The 12,142-nt window shown below is 43.0% G+C and overlaps 1 protein-coding gene across 5 annotated transcripts in view; it reads left to right on the top strand.

The window, feature by feature from the left end:
- Positions 1–12,142, top strand: part of STAU2 (staufen double-stranded RNA binding protein 2) — a 205,886-nt gene that overhangs the window by 27,087 nt on the left and 166,657 nt on the right. For all 5 annotated transcript variants that reach the window (XM_054167443.1, XM_054167444.1, XM_054167446.1 and 2 more), the window contains exons 3-5: positions 986–1,116; positions 3,988–4,147; positions 7,196–7,331. In XM_054167443.1, coding sequence (XP_054023418.1) covers positions 986–1,116; positions 3,988–4,147; positions 7,196–7,331 — 427 coding nt within the window. The remainder of the gene's footprint in view (positions 1–985; positions 1,117–3,987; positions 4,148–7,195; positions 7,332–12,142) is intronic.

Genomic DNA, 12,142 nt, shown 5'->3' with positions numbered 1-12,142 from the left:
TTAAGAAAAGAAAGAAACTCACAGAAAAAAACACCGTTTTGGCTACATAGATTGTTTGCTAAATTAATTTCTTTAAACTGAGCTCTGACTCAGAGTGAAGTGTTGAGCAATGGGATAAAAGCTCAGCAAAGAGCATGTCTATTTTGTCAAATTCTGAGTACATCTTCCATAGAGAAGTTTTAGTAGTGCAGAATGGTCTCCAAGTATATTTCTCTTCCCTAGAACAGTGTGTCTTCAGGTTGCTTGGCAGAATTTGGTGTTCCCTTTGTAGCTTAGTAAATGCTGTAGTTTCTACACTGAACTGGCTGTAAAATACAGAAATGTTATTCTGAGAAATGAGGGAAGAAATGGCAGTGTGTATGTGTTAGGGATAAGTACAAAGAGGTTCAAAAAGAAATAACATCGTTAAAAAATAGTCAGTATGCATGGCCAGGAAAAGCAGAGCAAAGTCATCAAAGGAGCAGGAAGGCTGTCCTTTGGGAGTCCTCTGAGAGTGGTTTCTCCATTGTGACAAAAATCTCAACACCGGGAAGAAGCGAGGAGCATCAGGTGGGGACCACAGGGTCTAGCTGTATTATTTATCTTGCAGCCCTCATGTTACACACTTCTGCTTCCAAGTGCTGAGGAATCATTCTGAAAGAGCAGTCAGTTCCAGAACCAGAGCATTGCTACCAGTAACTTTGGTGCTGGAGAAAATGTAGCACATGTTCATGTCCTCCTGCACTGTCATCTTCTACTGAGACACTCTAGATGGGAAGAAGTGTATTTCTTCTGTTGCATGTCATCAAAGTGGTTGATGTAAAATGTGTGTTCTCCTGTGATTTGTGTGTAAATGGTGTTTAAAGGTTGTATTTAGCCACGTGCAAAAATCAGCGGTTTAGCCAAAGTGTTTTCTTTTCTGAGCATGCTGCTGCTTTTGCAAAGCTTTGCCAAGTGGTGAAGAATACATTTCTCCACAAAAACTTTACAGACTCTTTGTTTACAGCTCTTCTCCAAGATAACATGGCAAACCCCAAAGAGAAAACTCCAATGTGTCTGGTAAATGAGTTAGCACGTTTCAATAGAATTCAACCCCAGTATAAGCTCCTGAATGAAAGAGGGCCTGCTCATGCCAAGGTAAGGTCACAGTTTCAGGTGATGAGCCATACCTTAAATGCTGAACAGATGATGCCATAGTCTGGACAAGTGTGCTTGTAACCACAGCCATGTTTCCAGTGGGAAGGGTTTCTCACTGGTGTTTATTGTGCTTTCAGAAAGTGTGTCTGTATTTCTGCTGAAGCCCTGGGGATCATTTTGCACCTTACTTTGACTTCCACCTTTAAGTTTATATTTGTCAGGTTCTAGAGAGACCTTCCCAGGGGTATCACCACCCTTTCTTAATCATTGTGGAGCTTTTTTTTTTTTTAGCTGCATGAAGCCTTCTCCCCAGTCAGCATGGCTCTCATGACTGCCTCTGTGTTTGTTTATGGTTGCACAGATAACAACAAAGCTAGTTTGTGTCATCCTTTAAAGTGCTTATTGATAAGATTGCGTGTCCATAAAGTTGATTGGATCTTGTGTTATGGGACACAGACTTTATTGCTGGCCTTTCCTTTAAGTTCTGTGTAGCTGTAAGATTTACAGTGACACTAAGACTAGCATTAGAGTTTCTAGTAAATTAACAGTGAACTCTACTCACTTCTCATATCAATTTGGATATCAAACTTAATTTCTTAAGTACAAGTTAGGATGCTTGCAGATGACGGAGAACAGAGACACTCTCCTGATAATAATTTTCAGATGTAGTTTTGAATTACCTCTGTAGTTAGGAGCAATCTAGGGGAGGAGAAACAAACTTGAAAAACTCTTAACCAATTGGAGAATGAAGAACTGCTTTGGACTCAGTCTTTCTGGAGTGGCAGAGCTGTGTAAGACAGTAGGGTCACACCACTGAGTGATTTACTAATGTTTCAGCTCTTAGCTGACAGAATGTGTGAAGCAGAGCTGAGCTTGTCCTAGAAAGCATGACCTGAAGGATGTAATGCTGCCACTGCTCTTTGCTATTTAAGGAGCATCTCACATTGCTTTCCTCCTACACATAGTCTGTTCCTGGCCACTAGTGGTTTTCATGGTTTTCAGAGCCAGGTCTTTGTGTTGTGACCACAAACACTAGTAAATTTTTGTGTCCTTGTTTCTAGTTGTCTCTGGAAGTTTAGTTTTGATAACAGAGGTGAAATGGGAAACTAGCTGGGAGAGAGGTGGTGCTTCCTGACAGTAAGGCTTTCTAAGAGTCTGTCCTCCAGGGAAATTCTTCAACATAAGAAAAATCAGAAAGTCTTTGTTAACATAAAGGGTATTTTTGGGTACCTGAGTCAGACTGATTCACAGAATCAACCAGGTTGGAAAAGACCTCAGATCATCAGGTCCAACCTATTACCTAATACCTAACACCCCCTGACAACTAAACCATGGCTTCATATGCCACATCCAATCCTTTCTTGAACACCTCCAGGGATGGTAACTCCACCCTGGGCAGCACATCCCACTGGTCAGTTACTCTTTCTGTGAAGAACTTTCTCCTCACCTCCAGGCTAAACTTCTCCTGGTGCAGCTTGAGACTGTGTCCTCTTGTTCTGGTGCTGGTGTCCTGGGAGAAGAGACCAACCCCCACCTGTCTACAACCTCCTTTCAGGAAGCTATAGAGAGCAATAAGGTCTCCCCTGAGCCTCCTCTTCTCCAGGCTAAACAACCTATGCTGGTGGCATCTCAGGAAACAAATTTGAAAGAGTGGCAGAAGACAGTGGTGGGTGGTGCAGTGAAGAGGGAGAAAGGGTAAGGGATGTAGCAGAGTGAGAACAAACCCAAAGTGTGGTGGCCTTTGCATTTCTGCTCTAGCCATCAGGTAAATTACATTGGACATAAGCTTCCTTGGAAAAGTGGTGAGAAAGCTTCAGTCGATAGCAGAACTGTCAGCTCTGGTCTTGCAGAGCTTGAGTACTTCCTTGGCTGCTCCAGATTTTGGGTTTAGGCAGTTCTAATCCTTTAATTAAATTTCCACCTACTACTGTGTGTGGTTTCTTGCAGGAGTTTTTCTGTCAGATGTGCTAAGTAAGGTTAGAGCTCTGGCTATGGGCATTTCCTGAGCAAGCCCTTCATTATCCTGAATGTCTGTTTATTGCTCTAAGCACTGGGAGGAGAGTTAAAAGTAGCAATTAGTTATCGTATTTTTATTGACATTCAGGATTGTTCTGCTATAAAAATGCTGCACTGATACTTTCTTGCAAAATATAAAATAGATTAACTCCAGATCCAGAACCCCAAATTCAGTTGTTTTGATAATAAAGATAGGTGTTTATAGGTGATGCATATAATTATGGGTATTTAGCTCTAATACTTAATACCAGCTTAGCCTTCAGGTGGGGCTAGGGTTTGACAGAGTGGAAATGCTGAGACTATGCTGTCTCATCCCCCATGACTGCTCTGGAAAAGAAACAGCATGGGGACACGGGGACTTGCCCTGTGCTTCTGAGAATAACAGTGGGCTAAACCTCAAGCCTGTAGCTAAGACACAAGCCTGTATTTGAGCATTCAGGTCATATGCACTGAGTGCATGTGTATAGGGCTGAGTCCTGAGGCACACATGTGTTCATGTGCTTGTTTGCAAGTACGCACTGAAGGAAAACACATCTAAAGGTTGCCCAACATGCCCATCTTTGGGCACCTGCTCCTGGGTCTAGCAAGGTGAGATAATTAAAAACATTCTGGAGAACAGAGAATCAGTTTGCAGTTATCATTGCTTGGTTTAAATCTAATCTGTTCTCTGATAGCTGATGTTGACGTACTGGTATTTTGCCATTTGAAAGGCCAGGTGTTGCCCACTGCTAAGGACTCGCTGAGCTCTGAGAGTCAAATCCGGGAGTTGAATAGAAAGAGAGCAGGTTTTCTCTTCAGATTGGTCTATCTACGGTTATCATCTTGCCAGTTTTTACTTGTTCTTTGTCTTTGAAGATGTTTACAGTGCAACTGACTCTTGGAGAACAGACATGGGAGGCTGAAGGAAGCAGTATTAAAAAGGCCCAACATGCTGCTGCCAGCAAAGCGTTGACTGAAACCACCCTTCCCAAACCGACGCCTAGACCACCCAAAAATAATGTTAACAATAATCCAGGTATGACATTTTCCTCTCTGCATTAACTTGTAGAAGGGTTGGAATATTGTACCATTAATAAATCAGTTCAGCAAGATGTAAGTTCAGCTGGAGGATGAGAATCAGCCTAGCTCTCTTCTAGGTGTGATGGTACAATAATGGACCTCGGGTGAGTTTGCACAGGGCATTTTTAATGCAGACGCCTAAAATGGTTTAATTATAGGTGAATTTACTATGTTGGTGAGGCTCAGATTTGTAGAAAGTGGTTGTATGTAATCAGCAGGCAGCAGACAAGAAAAACCAGATGAAATTGACCATTATTACTCTAGTAAAACATTTTTTCCTGAAGAGTTATTTAAGCTGGGTTGGGAAATAGTCCTGTGCTGTTGCACTGAGATGTGAATCAGGTCAGGATTTGGCATGAGAATTTTGACAGTAGGTACCCTGCATTGTACGTTTGCTTTGATAGAAAACTCTGCTTTTGAAAAGGTCTCAGGTGACTTCAGAAACTGTTTTGTGACTAGTAGAAAGAATGGACATTGTTGTCCTGCATACCTCTGAGTTGCCTTCTGTGCATGCAGTACCTTTTGAGGTACACATCTCAGCCACATGCTCAGTTCTGTCTTCTTCAATAAGATAAATAACATATTCTTAAAAGAAACTGTCTTTAAGAGAATTCATTAAAAAGTATCACTGAACACTGTCGTTTTGCTCAAAGAAGGATGTGTTCTGTACGCATAGAATGCTTCTCTCTGTGAAAATGTTTTGCCTGTATGTGGTAGAGTCATAGAAGCATGGAATTGTTTCAGTTGAAAAAGACCTCCAAGATCATCCAGTTCAACCATCAACCTAACACCACCATGGCCATTAAACCATGTCCCCAAGTGCCATGGCCACAGGTTTCTTGAGCACCTCCAGGGATGGGGACTCCACTCCACTCTACTCTCTGGGTAGCCCCTGGCCACCGTTGCAGCAAAGAAATTCTTCCTAGTCACTGACATAAGCTTCCCCTGGCACAATTTCAGGCCATTTCCCCTTGTCCTATCACCTGATACTAGGGAGAAGAGACCAACCCCCACCTCACTCCAACCTCCTTTCAGGGACTTGATTTCATAGCCATACATAGTCACAAAAGAAGGGTCCCTAACCCACTGTGCAAAGGCAGGTGACACAGAGTGGAGAGATTTGCTCTATGTCTGTTGTGCAGAAATAGGTGCTAAATCACAAGTGCAGCCCCGTGAGCTTGTACAGCAGCAGTTTATGTACAGTTCTAGTAACAAAGGAACTGGAGAGGGCTGGTCACACATCAATGTTTGTACAAAAACTTCATCAATTACCCAACTAATTTTACTAGTATCTAATTCATTATGCTAAGGTGAACCCCCATTTGCATTTAAATACTCCTGGAGGTGTGGGTTTTGGTATTAAAATCCCCACAAGTTCTGGAGGGTACACCTCTTATTTTGACCTCTGTCCCTGTCTGCCTCTGCTTTATGTAAAGAAGTCGTAATGAGAAGTCATCTGCAAAAGCTGACACAATTTGATTCTCTTTAGATGCTGCTCTTGTATCCTGTGTCTCATTTCTGGTTAGTTAATTTTCAAGGTCATCCTGTCTTTTAGTCTTAAGTGCCTTCCATTCTTGCTATCCTGGTTCCAAACCAGTTCATGATATGCTTATTCATCCTGAAAGAGTTAAACTCCATCCTTTTGACATCTATTCCTTGCTCGAAAAAACCAGAATTGCTGGTAGAATTTTTTTAATAAGTATTGCATTAAAATGTTCATCATTTGGCATGTGAAGCCTCAGTGGCAGATGTTTTAAGGCTGGATTCATTTCAGCTTCTTAGGAAAATATGTTGAGAACACATTAACTCCTCTTTTTTGGAATTAGCTCATTTTGGATTTTCTTACAGCAGTGCAAGAGGGGAATGCTGCAGCTAAGTGTTATTTAAAACAAAACAGATAAGTGAAGTCACATTATCACTTTTGATTGGCATTTTGGAGAACACAATTCATAGATTTATAGAATTGTTTGGGTCACGAAGAACCTTAAAGATCACCCAGTTCCTGCAGCCCCTGCCATGGGCAAGGACATCTTCCACTAGACAAGGTTGCTCCAGGCTTCATCCAGCCTGGCCTTGAACAGCGCCAGGGAGTTCGCTGCCTTCACCATCCTCACTGTAAAGAATTTCTTCCTAATCTCCAGTCTAAATCTCTCCTCATCAGGCTTCAATCCATTCCCTCTCATCCTATCACTACAAGCCTGTGTGAAAAGTCCCTTCACAGGACTTTAACAGGCTTCCTCAGAGCCCCCTTCAGATACTGGAAGGCTGCTCTGATGTCTTGCTGGAGCCTTCTCCAAGCTTCACAGCCCCAACTCAGTCAGCCTGTCCCCATAGCAGAGGTGCTTCAGCCTTCTGATCATCTTCATGGCCTCTTCTGGACCCATTCCAGCGGTTCTCTAATTCTGTGCAAATGGGCAAGTGCCAGTTATTCCAATTCTGGCTTTCTGTCACCAGCAGATGGCTGCAGTTGCACTGGTTTCTAGTAGCTGGATTTTTAGTTGGTTAGACTGTTCCTGTTAGATCAGTAGTTTTTAGTTACAGTCTGAAGTTTTCAAATCTTGCAAAGAAAAGATTTTTCTAACTTGTTGTCAGATTACCAAATCTGCAGTAATGCCCGTTACTGCTTTCTTCTTTCTTGACGTTATTTGATGCTATTTGATGTTATTCTTTTATATTTATAGTTTCAGAAAGTTTCATATTGTGTTATCAGTGCTCTGGAAAAATGAATCAGCAGCTTGATTACAGCTCTTTCTCATTCACAGGTGAAGATTTATCTCCTGAAAGTGCATGGAGAATTCCCTGAGACAAACATTTGGGTGTTTGTTGTCGTTGATTGTAATTGAGCTGGCATCTATATTCCCATCTTTCAGGGAAAATGAAGTTGGTGCTTTTTTAAACTAAAGACCAAACTAATGTCATGCAGCTCACTCTGCTGCTCATCTGAGCCCTGCTTGTGTGTGTTTCTGTGTTTATGGTTTGGTGGCACATCTGTGGTTTTTTGCAGGTAGTATCACTCCGACGGTGGAGCTGAATGGGCTGGCTATGAAGAGAGGAGAACCTGCCATCTACAGGCCATTGGATCCAAAGCCAATTCCCAATTACAGAGCTAATTACAATTTCCGGGGCATGTACAACCAGAGGTTTGTACCTTCTGTTATTTGATTACTGGTTTGGGTTTTTAACCCTTTGCTTATCGATGTCTTCTAAATATTTATGAACTGCCTAGGTTATTTCAAAGTAATCAAGCTGAGGTTTTTCCTAAGAAGAGTCTTTGCTGCCTTATTTAGAAACAGGCATGATCCTCTTCTAAGAGAAGACAGATGCCTGACCATACCACAAGGAATAAAGGCATGGAAACTTACTGTCCCTCTGTCTTTAATGTCTGTACTGCAGTTACAGTCTGCAGCCATGGCAGTGAGGAGGCAGAGCATTCCTTGGGAGAAAGGTCTTGCTTTGCTTTGCTCTTGTGACAGGTGATTGAAAACTGTAGAATTAAACTTGAAGCTCTCTTTACTTAGAAACTGCATGTAAAATCAGGAGGGCTGCACTTTGAAAACTCAGGTTTCCATCTTTTTAAACCATTCTGCCTGGTCAGCTATTTCAGTTCCTCTGTGCTTGCTCAGGAAAAAAAAATCCCTCTTTTCAGAGCCCTCTCTCAATGCCCTCATTAATGTGGGAAGTTGGAGTAATCATTGAGGGTCAGCTATTAAGATTTTGGGGTTTAAATTACGAAATCCTTAAGGATTAAAAACTTTGAAACTCTAAGTGGGTTGATCAGTTTTCTTAATGGGCCACCCACACACTTCATTCTTCAGTATGTTCCAAATTTCTGGAACATCTTTGGTGTTTGTACAGTTTTAGTACAGAGAGAGAATACTATTGTAGCTTACTCTGAATTAAATGTGATTTGTATCTAATGCAACAGTCTGCAAGAAGCTTAAGGTAGTTTATGTATTAATTTGCAATTCCAAGAACTTCTTTCTCTTGAGATAGGTTTATTTCCCATTTCCCCTCATTTTTTTCACAGAGGAACTACACTAGGTCAGTTGATTTTGATCTCCAAAAGTGATACCAAGTGTAATCTGTAAAATGAGATCCAAAAAAACCTCCACCAACCCCAATCCAAAACAGGTCATGAATTTCTAATAGCATGTTGCCCTCCTTATAAAGGTTTGCTTAATGGATTCACTATTAATTTTTATGCATGTCATACTTACCAAGAAGTGTTTTGGTTCAAAATTTCATTCTTTCATTAGAAACTGGATTTACAACAATGTTTAAAAAGCAAGGAGTTTGAAATGAAAATGCAGCATTTCAGAATAGTCAAAGAAAAATGTTTCAGCTGACTTAAGCTTATTTTACTTTTCTCCACAAAAACTTCAGGGTTTTACCATTTCATTCTGATTATATTTTTTTTAACAGCAACAGCAGTATAATTAATACCTAGAAGTGTACAAGACAAACAAAAATAACCTGAAAGAAAAGTTTCCCATTGCAGAACAATGCTTGATTATTGCATTGCTTGTGTTAGATTTCTGGTTACTGCTGACCCAAGGCTCTGCTTACGTGCCTCATGGGCTGAAAGTTAACTATGGTACCTGAAACGAGTTTTGTTAGTGTGTAGACATCCCATTTTTAATTGAAGTGCTTTTGTAATGAGATGAGTTTGACAGATAGAAAGACTAGGCTGGCAAAAGTGCAAATTAAAGAAAAACATAAAATGGGGATATCTGGAATTGGGATTTAGTTAACTGAAACGTATTCGTGGCAGCAGAATCACGAAGCACTTAGCAGTTGCTGATCTTAATTCTTTTCACAGACAATGGTTAGTATGCTTAGTGCAATATCTGGGAAATTTCTTTCATAAGAGCCACGTTAGGATCTAATGGTGCATAAACTTTATACCTCTGGGCACATTTAGTAGCCAAGGGTGTTGAAAGGGCTTTAAACTAGGCTTGAAGGGGGAGGGGGTTAAACACAGCAGTACCATAGATGAACTGATGGAGACTGAGGGTGGTAAGCCAGAGACGGGTGAAACCAGCAGCCCAGCTGCAGTGCATGTACACTAATGCATGAAGTATGGCTAACAAACGAGGAGCTGGAAGCCTTGGTACAAGAGGAAAACTATGATGTCGTTGCCATCACAGAAATGAGGTGGGATGACTTGCACAACTGGAGCACTGTAATCAATGGCTACAGAATCTTCAGGAGAGACAGGCAAGGGGGGGGGTGTGGAGGAGTCGCCCTGTACATCACGTGGGCTCTGGATGTCATGGAAGTAGAGATTAAGGATGATCAGGTTGAGTCCCTATGGGTAAGAATTAGAGGGAAGGCCAACAAGGCTGACATCCTGGTTGGAGTCTGTTATAGACCACCCAATGAGGAAGAAGAGGTTGATTCATTTTTCTTTAAGCAGCTGGAGGCTGCCTCAAGGTCACTTGCCCTTGTTCTTGTGGGCAACTTTATCCTGCCAGACTTCTGGGAATTTAACACTGCAGAGAAGACGCAGTCTGGAAGGTTCCTAGAGTGTGTGGAGGATAGCTTATTTTCCTAGCTGCTCTGTGAGCCTACCAGCGGTGCAGCCCTGCTTGAGCTGCTGTTTACAAACAGAGAAGGGCTGGTGGGAGATGTGGGGGTCGGAGGCTGTCTGGGGTCCAGTGACCATGAGATAATTAAGTGTTCAATATAGAGTGAAACCAGGAGGGGCAGCAACAAAACCTCCACTCTGGACTTCCAAAGGGCAGACTTCAGCTTATTTAAGGAACTAACTTTGAAAGTTCCTTGGGAAACAGCCCTTAAAACCAAAGGGGTCCAGGAGGGCTGCAGCTGCTTCAAGAAAGAACTCTTGAGGGCACAGGAGCAGCTGTCCCAACGTGGTGGCAGATGAGCCGGCGAGGGAGACAGCTGCATGGGATGGGCAAGGAGCTTCTAAAGGAATTAAGGGGGAAAAGAGGGCTTACACCTGTGGGAAAGGGGGAGATAGCCCAGGAAGAGTTTCAGGATGTTGCTAGGTCATGCAGGAAAAAACTTAGGCAAAAGCCCATGTAGAGCTTGGACTGGCCTCTGTGTGAAGGAGAATAGAAATGTTTCTGTAAGTATATTAATGGCAAAGGAAGAGGCAAGGAGAACCTCCACTCTTTATTGGATGCAGAAGAGAATATAGTAACAAAAGATGATGAAAAGGCAGAGGTACTTACTACATTCTTTGTCTCAAGCTTCAATAGTGGGACAGGTTGTCTTCAGGACAAGTAGCCTCCTGAACTGGCAGGGAGCAGTATGCCCAGGTGGCCAAGAAGGCCAATGGCATCCTGGCCTGTATCAGGAACAGTGTGGCCAGCAGGATAAGGGAGGTTATTCTTGCCCTGTACACAGCACTGGTTAGGCCACACCTTGAGTCCTGTGCCCAGTTATGGGCCCCCCCAGTTCAAGAGAGATGTTGAGGTACTGGAATGTGTCCAGAGAAGGGCGATGAAACTGGTGAGTGACCTGGAGCACAGCCCTGTGAGGAGAGGCTGAGGGAGCTGGGACTGCTTAGCCTGAAGAAGAGGATGCTCAGGGGAGACCTCATTGCTGTCTACAACTCCCTCAAGGGAGGTTGTAGCCAGGTGGGGGTTGGTCTCTTCTCCCAGGCAACCAGCACCAGAACAAGAGGACATAGTCTCAAGCTGCACCAGGGGAGGTTCAGGCTGGATGTGAGGAAGAAGTTCTTCACAGAGAGAGATTTGCCACTGGAATCTGCTGCCCAGGGAGGTGTTGGAGTCGCTTCCCTGGAGATCTTCAAGAAAAGCCTGGCTGAGGCACTTAGTGCCATGGTCTGATTGATTGGATAGGGCTGGGGGATAGGTTGGACTGGATGATCTTGGAGGTCTCTTCCAACCTGGGTAATTCTATGATTCTATGATTTTTTTTTCTGTTCATGAAACAAACAGGCAAGGTGGGGCAGAGGGCCAGAACCTGTGCTTGCCTGTTTCAGAGTCCTTATGTCATTGATATATAGGTGGAGGAGTCACCATCCCTGGAGGTGTTTAAGAAACATGAGGACATGGCACTTCGGCTCATGGGTTAATGGCCACAGTGGTGTTAACTTGAAGGCTGGACTCAATGATCTCAGAGGGCTTATGCAGCTGAAACAATCTATGATTCTTTGATTCTCTAGAACGGTTTCAGTTGGTAGGAACCTTATAGATTCACCTAGTTCCAGCACACTTTCTGTTAGACCAGGTTGTGCAAGGCGCCATCCAGTCTGGCTCTGAACATTTGCAGTCTTGGAGTCTGGACTTCCTGGGCAACCTATTCTACTGCCTCACCACCCTTATGGGGAAGAATTTCTTCCTAATGTCAGATTTGAAGAATGTCTAATAATACTGTGACTAATTAATGGATAAGTAACTCAAAGTAAGCAGTGAGTAGGTAGGTATACCTGCCTTACCTGCATAAAGACACATGGACCCCAGAGCAAAGGGGAGATAGGAAAGCCATGCCATACAGTACTGGCTTGGGAGGGCTGTGTTAGAAATCGTGGTTCATTGTCTTGTTTTGCATTAATAGGTGCTGGTCCTGTGTGATCCCAGTGAGAAAGGCCCTTAAGCTCTGTAAGGTATCATTTAAAAGGGTATTTATTAGAGTTGAGGGTGTGAGACAACACCACAGATGCTGTGTCACCCTTTCAGATGTTGGGAGTCCTGAGATATGTAGAACAGGTCTGAGACCCACACACAGGGTGCCACGTAGACCTTGGCCACAGCAGAAGATGCACAGGACCCTCCTCCTCTGCCAGTTAGCATCCCTGTGAAGCTCCTACCCACACTCACCAGAGGGATGTTTGCAGGCAGATTCTGGATCTGTAACCATAGCGAGTGGGGCCCCAAATATGGAGCACATTTATTATGTTCCTGTGGTATTTTTTTCTGCCACAGAATCATGGAATTGTTTTGGTTGGAGAAGCCCTTTC

This window comes from Dryobates pubescens, chromosome 14 (genome assembly GCF_014839835.1).
Source record: "Dryobates pubescens isolate bDryPub1 chromosome 14, bDryPub1.pri, whole genome shotgun sequence".
In the NCBI taxonomy this organism is placed as follows: Eukaryota; Metazoa; Chordata; class Aves; order Piciformes; family Picidae; genus Dryobates; species Dryobates pubescens.
The sequence above is the reverse complement of the archived record's forward strand: the minus strand, read 5'-3'. Positions and strand labels throughout refer to the sequence as shown.